The sequence below is a fragment of the Tinamus guttatus genome, unplaced genomic scaffold, assembly GCF_059628265.1.
Source record: "Tinamus guttatus ecotype Peru unplaced genomic scaffold, ASM5962826v1 Tinamus_guttatus_pri_ptg000083l, whole genome shotgun sequence".
In the NCBI taxonomy this organism is placed as follows: Eukaryota; Metazoa; Chordata; class Aves; order Tinamiformes; family Tinamidae; genus Tinamus; species Tinamus guttatus.
Genome location: NW_028288617.1, coordinates 3,190,415 through 3,206,493, shown reverse-complemented (window position 1 = coordinate 3,206,493; position 16,079 = coordinate 3,190,415). Strand labels below are relative to the sequence as shown.

The following is a 16,079-nucleotide window of genomic DNA, read 5'->3' as shown; positions in this document are numbered from 1 at the left end:
TGGAATGTGATGCCCTTAATAGTCATGGAAGGGCAGGCCAAAGGTCTGGCCTGATCCAGTTTCCTTTCTCTCGCTGAGCAGTAACAGATGCTCGGAGAAAAAAAAAAAAACAGGGCAAGCACATATCCTTACTTTGGGGTATACTTGTGATCCCCTGGGGATCTGTACACTGTGCCCTACGTATCAGATGGATTAGCAGCCCTTGATGGATTTTTGTGTCAGGAACAGTATCTAACTGCTTTTGGATCCACACAGACGTCTGACATCCATGTTCTTTTTTTTGTGGTGACATGCTCTGCTGCTCAAAAGTATGTTGTGAGGTAAAGGACCTCTTTTGCAAGGATATTGCTCTCCTGTGAAATTTATTATATCGCTGGTCATACTCTTTTGTATCTCTTCAGGTTCCCTTGGGAAGCAATGGTGGAACTGTACAGAGTATCACTGTACATCCAACATCAGGGTATACTATGGAGTCATAAGACAGCATGCTTTCTTTAGCTTGATTTTTTTTTTCTTGACTATTGCTGGGTACAGAGAGGATATTTTCATAGAACTCTGTAAACCCAAGTTTGTCTAGCTGGGCAGTAGTGATTTCATTTATGTATCATTGTACCTGCTGTTGAGGTGCAAGGAAAAACTGTCCTGTATGTTACTCTCCATTTATTAAAACTCAGTGATCAGAAAGCCTTGGCAGCTGGCTTGTGTGTTTCTTACTCTGAATAATTTTCTCTCGTCAGCAGCTTTCACCACCTTTTCACTCCTTTCCTGAATCATCTAGAAATCAGTTATATTAGACATTTGGTAATGCAAGGGAAGACGTCATCCCATAGGGGTTACATTTTTTAAGAGCCTTCAGTGAGGTAATATTTTGAGAACCTTTTAGAAATCCAGGTAAACTCTGTTATCCAAATCATTATTGTCTACATATATAGTGACCGTTTCTAAAATAGTAACATGTCTGAGACAGGATTTCTCCCTACCCAAACCCATGTCATTTTAAAAATGCTAGTGAATGCATCTACTGATTTTTTTTTTTTCCTCTCAAATAATTTTTACCGGTTTGCCTAATTTAGCCATTAGGCTTGTTGGTCTGAAGTTCTCTAGATACACAGTGAATATTGCAATCTTTCTCTCCCAAAATACTGCATAAGCTTTTGCTTGTGGGTGCCTGAGTATCAGAAGCATCATAGCTACCATTTGTGTATCTTCAAGTGCGAGTTTCAGGTGATGACCATCTAGTCCTGGTAACTCATGACTACCCTGTAATTATGGATATCCTCCACTGGTACATCCCACATTCAGAATAATTCTGCTATAGGCTGTTCTTTACTCACGCAGACAGGAAAAGGATTATGTAGTTTTTTGCCATCGCATTATTTTCTTTGTACTTTTACTGCTATAGCTTTGTAACCTATCTGGTGGACATCTTGCAACTGATGCACTTTTATTTTTATTTTAAAAGTCTTTAAGAAGCTGTTCCTTTTTATTAAAAAAAAAAAAAACCTTACTGAGTTTATACATCCGTTTTGCTGGAGCAGTTCTGTGTTTGCCATGGTCGGGTGTGGCTTTAGTTCTCTGACAGATGCCATTTTAATTACTGTTTAATCCAGTGAGATTAATTCTTCGCTTTTCTCTTTCTTCCTTTTTGGTAGGTGCTCTATGTTCCAAATATTGTATCTTCACTTCCGTACCATCTCTGTTCTGTTTAAAAATATTCCTGTCACGTACTTTCAAAACTAAACGCTGCCGTGTGGATTCTTGCCCTTGCAGGGATGATTGATCTAAGTACATACAGTCACTGGCACAAGGTAGCCCTTCTGGGGTGAAGTTTGGAACCAGATTGAGTGCATAGCTCAAGAGCGACTGCAGCGTTCCCTGCTACATGGTAGTCTTTTTCTTTCCTGTGTTGCCCACTTTCTGGAGTTTTAGGCACTAACAGATTGGTTCTTCAGGAGCATCCCAAATGCCCTCCCCAGTGCAACCCCTTATTCTGTGATCACGGGTTGGCCATAGCCAAGGGAGAGTGCAAAGAAAAATGCCTATCACCATGGGTAGTACTTGCATCCTCTTCTCCTCCCACACTCTTCCAGCACGTGTATCCTTCCTTCCTTTCCATGTTACACCACAGGTTAGTCCTTCCCCCAGCCTTGCAGTCCGCTCCCGTTGCCTTCCCCTTGCTAATTCTCCTGGGAGCGATGAGCATCTGTCAGGTGCCCTCCCTACAGGTTGCCTGCTGCTCTGCTCTGACTTGCCAGCAGCTCCTGCATCTGATTCCGTGGGTGCTGGAGCGGCTCCAAGGCCTGCACTTGGTTTACCGTACGCTGCCATAATGTAGCCCTGGTTCTACCCCATCCGAATCCAATTTGCTTCTTGCCCACACCCCTGCAAGTGTGGCTTTTCCCTCTGCCTCCTGCTTGCGGGAAATTGGAATGCCTGTCTCTAAGCCTGACGGCAGCTACCCCACCCCACATGTTCCCTTTTTTCTGCTTCCAGCTCCGTGTTAGAGGGTGAAGTTGCTGGGGCTGCTTTCATTTAGCTGCTGCTGGCACCTCGGTGCTCCCTGCGCGCGCAGCAGCCACTGCACTGGCCTCTGAAAGCAAGTGTCCAGGGCAGGATTTCCGTAGGAAAGGGGGAGTCTTTGCCCCCCACGCCCCAAAGGAACATTACTAAGTGTTAGCAGCTGGGAGAAGTCCTAGGAATTGTTCTTAAGTTATTAAAGTGGGGGGGACATAAGGCAAACCAAAATGTTTGTGGTGAGGCAGAGATCACTTTGTAAACTTTGGAGGATTCTTGCTGCTGCTGTTCTGGTCTGGTTCTGCTGCTTTTCCTGGGAGGAGGATTAGATTGAGAGGTATCTAGACTACTACTTGAACGAGACTGCGTGTTAGTTGCATCACTTAATATCCAATCTCTTTCTTGTGGCATAAGGAATAAATTTGAGTGGGGAAATGAGAGATACGATAAGGTGACCTCCAGTGGTTGTGTTTGTAAAGCAACAGATGCTGGCGTATTGTGGGCTTTATTTTCTCCTACATTATTTGGCACAAAGCATTTTTGGAAACAGGTGAGCAGTTTGTCACTTCAGTGTGGCAGTTCCTGTGTTCCAACATATGAAGCGACTTCACCGTCCTCCCCTCAGCCAGCCCACAGGATGTTCACCCTGTGCTATAAGCCCTGAGGCAACGTCCATGGTGATGTCCCCTCACGTAGGAGAGAGCGTATACCAGTAAAATGGAGTACGGGTTTTTGCTAAACAATCACATAGCAGCCATAACTTCCACTTCTGTATGGGACAACCAGACTTGTTGTACTCTGCTAACCAGTTGCATTGCATTATGTAAACATTAAAGATTAAATGAGCTTTCCCGAAGTCACTATCTCTCTATCTTGAAATCAAGTAGACAGCTTTGGGAGAGATGAACACATAAAAAGAAGAGAAATGGGAGGAGAGGCTTAGTTGGATATCAGCCTTGTATCAAAGCTGCCCTTTGTGTGCGCGCCATTTGCGCGCACTTTAAATAACGACACTTTCCTCTTGAAGCGGTCATCTTTCAAAACAATCATTAAAGCAAACCAGGGTCCTCTCCACAGTGTCCACGTTAGGGTTTTCACAGAATCACAGAATGGTTGAGGTTGGAAGGGACCTCTAGAGATCATCCAGTCCAACCCCCTTGCTCCAGCAGGGACACCTAGAGCACGTGGCACAGGGCGGCATCCAGGCACGTTTGGAAGATCTCCAGAGAAGGAGACTCCACAGCCTCTCTGGGCAGCCTGTTCCAGGGCTCTGTCACCCTCACAGGAAAGAAGTTCCTCCTCACATGGAGGTGGAACTTCCTGGGTTTCAACTTGTACCCATTACCCTTTGTCCTGTCACGGACTACCACGGAGAAGAGCTTGGCCCCATCCTCCTTGCGTTCACCCCTCAGGTACTTGAACATGTTGATCAGATCTCCTCTCATGTGTTCATGTGCTCATGTTTTCATGAGTTTCAATTTCGAGGAGCTCAGGTTCTGCTCTGGTGAAGGCCGTGGCACTTTGGGTTTCCAGAGCTGGCAATGGCAGTGTGCGACGTGGAGGCGCCCGCTCCTTCCCCGCACGCCCTGGGTGCGCGGGTGCCACAGGGTCCTGGGAGAGGGCGGCTGGCGATGGCCCCTCTCCCAGGCTGCAGCTTCAGCTGTCCGGATGGCGCTCAGGAAGGAGCCTCCTAGCACGCTGACCTTGTAAAGTGCTTGTGAATATGTACAACCTGTGCAATGGCTGCTGCTGAAATTGGGATGGTGATTTTCACAAATGAAAGGAAACCCCTTAAAAAATGAAGGGTCTTCTTAAAATTGCCTCCTTTTTTTTTTTTTTTCTTTTCTGATGTAACCCAAAGCAGGGGGTGGGCGCGGGGGAAGGGAAGAGCTTTGAAGTCTCCCAGATCTTTTCCCCGAGGTCAGAAGTTTCTGATGATGCAACGCACACTACAGAGCCAGCCTTCACTTATCAAGGTTAGAGTTGAGGGAGCTTGCATGAACTTGTCAATCACGGGCAGCAGGCAAAAACAGGCCAGCTGTTGGGAGGCGCTGCCTTTGAAAACCCGCCGGGCTGCAGCCAAGGAGCCGCAGAGGTTGAGGCGGCTTCGGTTCTGCGAGGCTTCCAGACGGGCCGGCACATTCGCGAGGATGCGAAGCTCGTGTGCGGCCAGCATGGGTGAATGCCTGTAAATCCCGGTAAGATTGCCCAGAATTTAGCGGTAGAGCGATTAGAGTAGCAGGTAGATGCACGAGCCTTGCTTAGCCTCTTCTGTCAGCTCTGAACAGAATTTTACAGCATTGATTCGTGCAGTATTTCTGTACTCCTGTGGTATTGTCTGTATTTGTGCAATATTTCTGTATTCCTCCAGTATTTCTTTTGTTCTCCGGCTCTCCAAGCGTGCTCTGTGCCTTCTGCCCCTCTCAGCAGCAGCTCCAGCAGCAAACCGGGAGGGACGCAGCGCTTGCGAGCTCCAAAGCTCTTTTGCCTTGTGCGAAGGGCTGCTCTGCTCCCCGGCCTTTCGGGAGGACAGAGGGACCCCGTGCGTTAGCTGGAGCTAGGATGCCCGGCGTGCGCACACGCGCCGCCTGCAGCAGCCGCAGCCGCAGCTTTTGTTCGGGCAGTTGGGTGCGCTGGGGCGAGGAGGCAGCGGCGCAGGGCTGAGCGCAGGGCCGGGCGCAGGGCCGGGCGCAGGGCTGAGCGCGGCCCGGCTGCCGCGGTGCCCGCACGCAGCGGCGCTGCGGGAGCTGCTCCGCTTGCTGTTCTCCTGGCCGGCGCGCGGGAGGAGCCTTCCCGCAGCAGCGAGACGGGGGAGCTGGCAGGGACGGAGAACGGGATGTGACCGCTGGAAGCAGGCGGTGAGTGCAGCTCCTGAGTGGAAAGATGGCTATTAGGATGAGTGCATGTGTGTGCTAGCTAATTAAACTAATTAACTGCCTGTCTTGGGGGTGTTGTTGTTGTTGTGTTTTTTGTTTTGTTTTTTTTTTGAGATGAGCTACGCGTTCATTTTGGTGTGTGCTTGAAGCAGGTGACATAGCTATTATTCACCAAGTGTTTCATTTTGTAGCTTCTGTGCTGTTACTGGACTACTGTTTATCTGCAAGCAGCTGCTTTCAGTGGTAACAGCAACAAGAAAATATCAGGGTGAAAGTATAGAGGTTTAAAATATAACAAGAGGGCAACTGGAATATATTTCTTTTGAGGCAACTAAAAAAACAATTTCTTCTTTTGCCTTTTTTTTTTTTTAACATGAATGAGATTTCCTTCCTTGTTAGCCCTATTTTGAAAGTGTTCCCTTTGTCTCTGAAATGGTTGCCATTTATCCAATGCAGTAGGTCTTGTTATGCTGTTGGGATGCGTGTATGATTGAATTTAGTGTTTACATTCAGAACATATTAACAGGCTTGCTCAAGTGGGTGCTGAAGTCATTTTAAATCCATGCATGCAATGGCATGTGCTAGGATGAACATGCAGCAGACACAGCAACTAAGAGCACAAAAGCACAGTCATTAAAAAACCCTTTTTCAATTATTGAATTTGATATGCAGCAGAATAAAGGAGGGACTTTCATTTTCTGAACTAAGCAAAATCTCTCCCCCGCTTTTTCCCACCAGCTTTTCCTATCTGCATAAACACCCTGATGCTGTTGCAGGAAATTTAGTATTAATCAGATTTGAATTTTACCCTGACCTGATGCATTGTGCTGTTACCCGTGACAGACTGGGCTACATTTTACCCATCTACATATCTTTGCTTGTTCTCTGCAGAATTAGAGTAGGTCTGTTAGATTTATTTCTGCTTCTAGTGGAAAAAGAAGGGTAACACTTTCAAAAAGGAAACCATCTGAGATGAAAACCCATTGTCTTGTGTGTTGCCATGTAAGTAGGACACAAGAGAGAATCCGGGGGGTAGGCAGACTCACCAGCAGCGCCTGTTATTGTATTTAATTCTGTGATAAAACCAGGTGATTATGCAGGAATTTTTAAGCTAAAGTAGCATTTTTTTATCACATTGGATCCATCGACTCTCCTGTATTTAATGTGATTGGCTAAACAGCTACCCCCGCAGATAATGCTAACAGACATGAAAAACAAAATTGGGAAAGCTAAGACTTGTATCATTACTGTACCCGGGCTACTTTGCTTTCTGTTTTTGAGAGGTGAGCATTCATTGTTGTCTTCATGCTAACACATGCACTGGTTTCAAGATGCGTGTTTCTGGGGTGCTGGCTGTCATCATTTCTGCAGAGCAAGGCGAACAGCTCTGCTTCTCCACCGTGATTGATGCTCTGTGCCAGCTTCCCGGCGTGACCATTACGGTATAATCATCACGGTGATTACATTGGTCTTTATTCAGAGAAATTGTCTTCAAAGGTCTTCAAATAGCTTTGTACTCCGAGTTCCGATTTAGTGTCTTTGTAATATGCTTTATACTCCCCAAGCCACTAAATATTCCATATATTTCATAGTGCATGCTACACCGAGTCAACAGTGATAGCAAATACTATATTCATCAGAAAAATGCACCACCGGTAATAAAACTGTGCTTGTTTTGGATGTCCGGATTGTGATGGTCTGGTGTCAGTGTCTCTCTAGGGTTGCAGTAGTAAAACTAATCTGATGGTTTCAAAGCCTTAGGAGTCCTGGGGCCTCTGGAAGAAAAAGCATGTGGGATTATGTTAAGGTCCAGGCTCCTAATGAAAGTAGGAGTCAGCAGGCAAGTGCGGTGCCTGATCCGGAGACAGTTCACAGAGATCTTGGACCTGATTCTGTGGGTTAAACATCAGTGCCCTGTGAGAGAGCCAAGGGTGCCCCGCTCACTTCCTGGCTGCCAGCCCTAAGGGTAACTGGTGTCTCAGTCTCTAACGTGCCTCAAAGAGCATAAGACACCGATGCTGAAGGAGGTAAATTGATCCCCTCGTCTATACAGGCAGTGAAACCAAACCAGGATTTGTCTGACCCACTATAGAGTCTACTTTGGGATCAGCTGAATCCCTATGTTGAGCTGACTGGACCAACATCAATTAAAATGTATTTCTGGCTCACATGCAGATCCCTATGTTCTTCCTAGATCTCAAATTGAGCCTTACCCTTTGCATCCTGTTCCAACTCTGTAGCATCCTGTTATGGTCTCAAGCAGCACTGTACTAGCTGGAAGAAGCTGCTCTTTGTTTGCAGGCTGCTGCAGAAGTGCTTTTGGATCCCGCTGTCCAAGCACTACACGAATACACAATGAAAACATAGTTTCAGCACAAAAAGTCTATGGCTGGAAAGTAGCATATAGAAAAGGGCTTTGACTGCAAACAGGGTTTTGGCGCAAGCAAAGACTGTGCTTCACAACTGCTTTAAGCCATGTAATTATTTGTTTTGAGACAGGTCAGTTCCTTGATCCAGTTTTAAATTCTGGGACTGCACAATTTCTACTGCTAATCCAATGGAGATGGCAAGAATATGTAGTCTGAGTGTGGTAAGAATGAGAGTGCCTCTTTTGACAAAAAGTTTGCGTTTGATCAGCTTAAAGAGATCATAAAACTGGCCTTGATAGTGAGTTTGCTATTGTAGGGATGCTCTTGTGAAAAATTCTTATTCAGGTATGAAGGCCCTTTTCCAGTATAGCTTGTAATATTTTAGAAGGATCTCATGTTAAAACAGAAACAGCGTCTCCCTTTGCTCTCTTTTGCCAGTATGTTAGTGGAGCGCACATAACCATGCTTATGTCTCATGGTAAAATTTTCACGTGCATTTGAGGCCTTTTAACCAACAATGAGCTTTTATTTTTTTTTAATGTATAATGTATTAGTCAATTTAAAAAATAAAATAAGAGTTAGCTAATACATTTTTGTGAAGGTTATATTGTCCAGGTTTTGAAAATTTGACCTGGAATATCTTTGGAAACTGTAAAGAAGATTAAAAATTGGACAGCTTGAATTGATTGAAATTGCTTTCAGTTAGTGGAATATGACATTCAGTCAAATCACCCTATCTTTATATCCAGTTTTAGTCAAAGCTTTCAGTGTGAGACAAAAGCAGGAAGTAGTTTGGAGGCTGGGTTTTTTTGGCAGCTAAAAATGTTATCCTTTGGATAGCTATCTATACCTAATGATTCATTTTGGTAATGGCTCATTGACCCACTGACAGGATTCCATCAAATGAGGAAAAAAAAAAAAGATGTATTGTTAATAGCTTAAGCCATTGTCTCCTCTTTCTGGATTGTTAGAATATTCTGTTGTTTTATTCTTGTTTTGAGGGGCCAGAATTGAGCAGGAGATTGGTCTGTTTTTCCTTGTTTAGAATAATTTGGCTTTGACATTTCACTGTGCACATGCCTAGAGCTAACGGAGCTGAAAGGAAACTGTGGGGTGTATTTTTCCACCCGGGTAAAAATTCTTTAATGGTATTACTGAGATACACACTGGCACCCTTATGGAGATATGTTTCATTATGCTATTTAGAGGCTGTGACTCTTGTTTGAAATGGGAAACCACAAAGGAAAAAAAAAATCCCTCTTAACTCAGTGGGCTGGTGACTGCGTAGCCCCTTACACACTTTGCATAGATTATTCAGAAGTCACCAGCCCTGTTGTAAGAGAGAGGTTTTTGAAAATCAGGAGGACTTTTTTATAATGAAACAATTCCTTCCTTTTTCAGTTAGAAGCATATTTTGGGGTTTTGGGGTTTTTTTTCTTTTTCTTTTTTAAAGTTATGAAGGCTGCTAGTTTCCTCGATTCCTTACAAATACAGAAAGCTGGTGTAATTAGGAGAGGCTCATGCTAGCTGCCCATGTCAGACTCACTCTTACTGATATAATGTTTTACAGTTCAGACTAGGTGCGCAGTATAAAAAGTGTGACAGCTCCATGTTGGTTCATGTCGAAGATGGGCCATGTGATGTGACGTTTTCCCATTTTCTTTGCATCCCAAAGGCTCTTTTGTTTAGTTAACTGTGGTGTTACACGGTGGGGACGGGGATGTGGCAGGTTGGGGCTTGAAAATAACTTAGAATTTAAAGTTTTTGACCTAAAAGGGAAACCAGAAAGGTGATTTACTGGATTCTGTTGTCATCTAGCATGAAAGTGGTGGCAATATAAAAAGTCGTGTTGTTGGATGCTTTTAAACTGTTCCGGCCTCTCTCACTTTGTGGCATTTTACTTATAGCTGGTGGGCTGTTTTCACTGACGAGTTAATGTTTCCTTTGCCTAATTCTGAGGGCCTCCTTTCTGAAACACCTGTATTTTGCCCGCATTGTTTCATGAAGCACCAACATTATTTGGAAGTAGCTCAGTTGGCTTCCTAGTATTGACAATAATGTAACGCCTTTGCAGGTTGGTGCTGCTGTGCTCTGCTGGCGCTTGAAGCTTTCTTTCCTTTCCTCCTTTCCGAACAGTAAGCTCAAATCTCTCCAAGTAACGTGATCAGCATGTTTTGCATGCGGACCCATCCACACTGAATGTAAACTAGCCCAGGTGCTGAATGCAGCCAGCCACCTTTTCTGAGACTTGTTTTCTGTGGCATCGCAAAATGTTTCGTTAGTTTTGTGGATACTGTGTGAAAACACGTATGTAATATCCCTTGAATGTTACCTCTGTGTTTGCAAGTGCAATATTCCTAAATCCATCCATGCTGTGGCTGTTTATTTCCTTCCACTGTATTCTGGAAGGTGGCAGCACTACCAAAGCCTCCTTCATTTCTGAGTCAGGGCCACAGATATTTAACCAATTTGGTTGGGCTTCCCGAACCACCGGTATGCTTTGGATGCGTTAGCCTGTCCGGCCGCCCGTGTGCCCTGTCGTGTTGGCTCCCCGGTGCACGCCGAGCTCCGCGTGCTCCTCGCAGGCCGCCTGAGGCGGCGCGTGCGGCCGGTGCCCTTGCGCCGCTGCCGCCAAGGCCTCGCCCCGACGGGCGGCCGTTGCGCACGCCGTGCTGGGCCTCACAGGCGCGGAGACGGGGAGCGAGGCACCGGGAGTGTCGTGGCATGAGTTAACCGGGAGGAAAGCGTGCTGTGCATGGGCTATCTACACAATGAAAAGCTGTGGTTGAAACGCAGTGTTTCATACTTAGGCCTGCGGTCTTCACTTAGTAAACGCTTCCATTAAAATGAGTGGAGGCAGCTTCCATTAAACTCACGAAGGGGACCACTTAACTCTAGTGATTCCATATAACCCAACCTGAAAGGCATTGGCAAGGCTTGGACCCTAATCCTTCTGGTCTGGAGTCGTTTTTATTTAAGTGAATTATCCTTAGTCTGATTTTAAAATGGGCATCAGTAGATGCCCTGTTTTGTAAAACAGGGTTGACTCTGAAATTACAACCAACTGCTTTTAGCCAAAACAACTGAGCTTAGACTAAATTCAGCTACCTATTTGCGTTAGCTTGAAAAATTATATTTTAAAAAGAAATTTTAAATTTAACACGTGAGAGAGATTGCATGTGACTAATCAGGAATTTGGGGAGAAAGCCATCTCCTTTGGAAGTACAACACTATTACTGGCCTACAAAAAGCAGTGTAAAGTATGATTATTAAAACCTTCCCATCTCCAGCAGCTTAGCAACAATGTCCAGATTTCTTAGATTTTTTTCTTCAATTGCTAAAACATGACATATCCGTAGACTGAACAAAAATGATTTTGAATGTAATTGGGGCATATAGGTATGAAAATAGAATCCACAGTCAATCAGTTATCTTCCATAGTACTTCATTTTAAAGATTTTTTAAATTTTAATTAAAACAGTAATGCATCATGTATATAGCTATGCATTTTTAAACCAAGCCTATTACTTGGTTTAGGTGCTTCTGTCCCAAGTTTAGTTTTCATACATATCGATGTTAACCACCTACCGAGGTACTCTGAAAACTGGTGCAGTAAGGTCAATAACCTGTTTGTATTGTATTAGAAATTCTAATAAACCTTCCTTTAAAACTATTCTGGAAAGGCCCTTTCACAGTCCCATTGAGAGAAAACTCGCACAAAGCAAGTCTTAAGGATTTTTATTTCAGAATGTAGAACCCAAAGCTGCTAGTAGCACAAATGTTCTCTGCAGCTCTTTGCTTTTCTGTTGTAGCTTCTTTTCTAAGCTCACAGTGTCTCCTCATCCTCCTTTATGCAGAGAGCAAACCCACCTTCTTTCAGGGCTCCAGAGGTGCATTTTTCCTACCTTGTGTTTCTTTCCCCATTTTTCTTCCATGAGTGAGCCCAAATCAACTATATTTCTGGCAATGAAGCACCAGCCTGAGTTGAACATGAATCCACCAGCCTGATTCCATATCTTGACTGAAGAAACAGGGTGTACAACTGGAATGAAAATGAAAATATTTCTATGCAAGATGAGACCTTTCTGGCCATTACTTGTCAGTTATGGTGACAGGATAAAAAAAAAATCAAATTCAAAATAGCCTGAGTAGAAAATACTATGCTTGCTTTTTTTCTCCTTTTCAGAGTTCTGGATTTTCCCATTTTTTAGCTTCAGTAACCATGTTTTTCTTCACACTCATTTCATGTCTAACCAGTTATGCATACCTAAAAATTCACACCTCCAAATTCATATTTAAAATGATTTGCATTCAATTTACACTTGAAATTACATTAAAGTCTCTGTTTTGAACGTACAAAAGAAACTGCTGATTCTAAACAAAAATCGAATTAAGCTTTAGTATACAGTTCCTCTCCTCAGGAGGGTTTTGTTTTATACCAAAATAGAAAAAAAAACCATTTGCACATTTGGCTATGCCACATACATTAGTGCTTCAGATTTTATGTGTGTAGATATGCCATGTACACAGCAGCGCCTCAGGTTAACTGAAGGTTTTGTCGCATCTTATGAGTCTGCTTACCCTAATTTAGCCTGACGTTGTGCTTTGACTCATCACATTAGATTAGGTACACAGCGTATGTGTATACATGAGGGAATGTTTTCATGCTATATAGTTACTGTACACTGGATGAGTCGGTGTTAAATGTTTGATGTAATCTCAGTGTTCAGGCTTCCTAGATCATCTGTGGCCTCATATAGAAGGAAATAAAATAGCAGCATAATAATGATGTTTTCTTCTCTGTAGGCAAACTGATAAAGGGACCCTGAGGGAAAACCCACAGGAGGAAAGGGATCAGCTGGACCAGAATTTAGGCAACAAGTGGAAAGCATCTGTCAGAGCATCGCATGCAGGAGAGCCTACGGTTTTGTCTCACGAAAGCCGGGGGAGATCTGGGACTTTGCCCAGTGATTACAGATACTCTCAGGAAAACGTGAATGAGAAGAGCAAGGATTGCAGTTTGCCTCTTCTCGCGTGCTCTGAGCCACAGACCTTGACTGAGAACCGCTCCTGTCTGCCACAGGGCAAAGGAGAGGAAAACCACAGAGCAGAGCCGACGCAGCTGAACAAGAAACGTGGACCTGCTCCTCAGAGGCCACCCCCGCCAAAAAGAGATAAATACAGGCGACCGGATAATTCTGCGCCGTCGCTCGGCAGCTCCTCCGAGTCCTTGCTGGTAGCTCCCAGCCAGCCCATTCCGTCCTCTTCCCCCAGCTCTGCTGAAGGATTTGCCAGCCGCTCATCGCTCCCGCAGAGCACTGCGGCTCCCAATGGAAAACTAAAACTGCGGGAGCTCCAGCAAGCGTCGTCCACGGAGAATGTTTACCAGCACTTAGAAGAGAAAACACACCTTAAGTCGGAGCCTGTGTTATTGTCCAAGTATCGTTACCTTCAAAAACCAGAGATGGAAACATCAAGGTCCCCTTCGCCTCAGTTTGCGCCACAGAAGCTCACTGATAAACCCCCTGTGTCTGTACAGGATGAGAACCCTGCCAGGTATCAGACACAACTCCTGTGCTGTTTTAGTAAGCCTCTGTGCCCATTCTTCCTTAGTAAGGTTGCTTGTTCTGTTTCTTTACCAAAAGCACATCGGTTGGGCTCATTAACTGCAAGCCTTTTCAGCATGTCCTAAAGGGACCTAAAGGACATTAATAAGATTTTTTCCTTATAAAGAAATTCTAGTTGATACCATTAGAAGCCCTCAGCTGGTCTGTGGTTTCTTTAGTTGACTGATGCTGAATAACAAGGGTTGCTGCTCCGATGCTAGTAGCTAATAGATAGTGGAAAATGAAAGGGATGCATTAAAATTGGTTATCTATTGTAAATCCAGGCTAAGTTAGGAGATTCCCTTTCAGTCATCATTTTCCATACCACAGTTGCACATAGCAGAGTAGGGGCAAAGCAAATACTGTAAGGGAGGCTGTTTCCATTGCCAGAACAGCTGTTTCAGAAGCTCACACAGTAAGGCCTGCTGCCAAATTACGACTGTTTTCATGTTCCTTTTATGATGGAATTTGGCATCATACCGGCATCACTGGATGCTCAGGACTCCGCAGGGCTATTTATGTTGAAATGGGTTGAGGATTCAGCAAGAGGACGTCAGCCCTTTCTCAGGCTGGATAAACGCAGAATTAGACAAACTGAATAAAGTCAATAGATTTCTGTCTCTACCATATGCTGCAAATGTCATAGGTTATCCTCCTGCAAGATGATAAGCTATTGCAGGAAGTTCAGGAACATTCGTTTTCATAAGTCCTACAGTGCTGCAATTCATGGTTAAAGAATGAAAATCAATGGAGGTTTCTTTTCTTAGCAAAAGTAGATGAAATTGCTTTTCTCTGCTGTAACGTGAATAGTTGAATAGACTCAGTCATGCTGCTTTCCCATGTGCCTTTTGACATAGCAAGCATAAATCAGTATTTCTTTCTGGATACTTCAAGTGTCAAAACAATTCTTAACTTGTTTTTAACGAGTCTCTTGAAGTTAACACTGATTCTTGGTTTATTTTTGCCTCAATAAAGAGGCAGTTTAGATAAATTGCCTCAATAAAGAACTAGAGGCCCTGAGTTGAAGTTCAAAGTTCTGGGGAGGCAGGAAAAGGTACATAAATTTGACTTAATTTAGTTTGTGCATCTTAAACGTGTCTTGATGTCCCTTCTGCTGTGAGAGGAGGAAACAGTGAAATTTCATCCTACAGTGTTCTGAAGAGAAAGCAAAATTAGTGCCATTTACTATCAAAAGTGCAATATGGCATGTGATCTCTAGCATGTATGCACAAAGGTAGATGACAGTAATGACTTCCTTAATTTACTGCTTTATGAATAGATATTAAGGATTCACAGAAATATAATTGAATTTGGCCTTCCTTTTTACTAAGCTTTAATGTCAAAATGTGCACTGAGGTGCACCTGATTATAGGCTCATATCTGAGTGGTATTTTGAAAGTAAAGTGAGGCACTTACCCTGCATATCTTACATTAACGTGTTAAAATCTTGTACACAAACAGTTTTTTTGTTTGTGTGCAATTTATTGTTCTCGCTTAGTAATTATCTAATAAAAAAGGTATTGCAAAAATGGAGACTCAGGTAGACTATCTGCAAAGTGCTGTGGTGTTTATTTCATATGAGTAAAATATGTCAAGCAAATGTATGGTAATAATGAATTAGATTTGAGTTATTATTTGTTACTGCCTTCTTGCCTGTGAGCTTTCAGACATGCCAGTTCGCATGGTGTAGGCAGTTAATGGTTAATGTTGTCAGTATGCCCCCGTTTACTCTTCTTTGAGGATTATATCTTGTTGATAAACCAAGCAAGTGTGCAAGGTTTTCCTGCAACATTTTAGGTAGTGTGGAGAAATATGGGTGATGGTAAAAAACCCAGCTATTTCCAGGGCAGAAGGATCTTTAGTAGTAATAAAGATGAAGAGTGTATATCATTAGAGGTACTTCAAGAGATTTTCAGTAAATACACTCAAGTGAAGGATAACTGGGCTCGTGGTTGGACTAAAGCTTCATAGTAGCCACAAACAGAGTTGCTGCAAATTAAAGCTTTGTGCCATAGCTCCGCAGTTGTAAAACCTTAGGAAATCACAGGAATGTTGGTTGTTTAATTGGAATCTCTGAAGGAGCTAGGACTGTCTCTGCTCTGAGCAAAATCCTGCCTTGACGGTGCCTGTCTTGATCTGGAACATCTTTTGCTAGGAAGGGAATGATGTACTTGGAGTCTCAGACACAGGGCTCGCTATCCAGCTGTTGAGTCGTGGAGGGTGCGGGCGGGTGTCCAGAGCTCATAGGTGTCCACGGGGTCACAGAGACAGGTCCCGAAAGCCAGGGCCTGTTCCCAGTGGAAACCCCGCTTCTCCTCAGGGCCATCGGCCTGGCTCAGAGCTTGAAGCTCCACGGCATGGTTTGGAATTCAGCACGGGCTGGAAAACCTGCCCCAAAAGCTGTCTCGGGCCCCAAGAGTGCTGAAGCATTTCCCACAAAGCCCTTGGAGAGGGAGCAAAGTGAGCATCTGTTTGGAGACTGTACACTGAGAAGCAAATTTACCTTTAAAATGCAAGATAGAAGTGAAGGAGGTCATGTCTAATAGATTTTCTCTTCACTGTGAAGTGCAGTAAGTTTAGATAACACAGCCATACTTACAGGAGCAGAGTCACAGTGTGGCTCAGCCACTTATCTGGAAGGCGACAAGCGAGCGAGCCAGAGGAAAACAGATATTTTAACAGCAGACAGCATTCCTCTGCTTGCAGCAGAGCTT

The 16,079-nt window shown here is 44.0% G+C and overlaps 1 protein-coding gene across 1 annotated transcript in view; it reads left to right on the top strand.

Moving 5' to 3' along the window:
- The window catches only part of SHROOM2 (shroom family member 2), a 114,178-nt gene that overhangs the window by 86,194 nt on the left and 11,905 nt on the right, over nucleotides 1–16,079 (top strand). Inside the window, exon 6 of the mRNA XM_088520226.1 lies at nucleotides 12,566–13,315. Within this exon, the coding sequence (XP_088376352.1) occupies nucleotides 12,566–13,315 (750 nt within the window). The remainder of the gene's footprint in view (nucleotides 1–12,565; nucleotides 13,316–16,079) is intronic.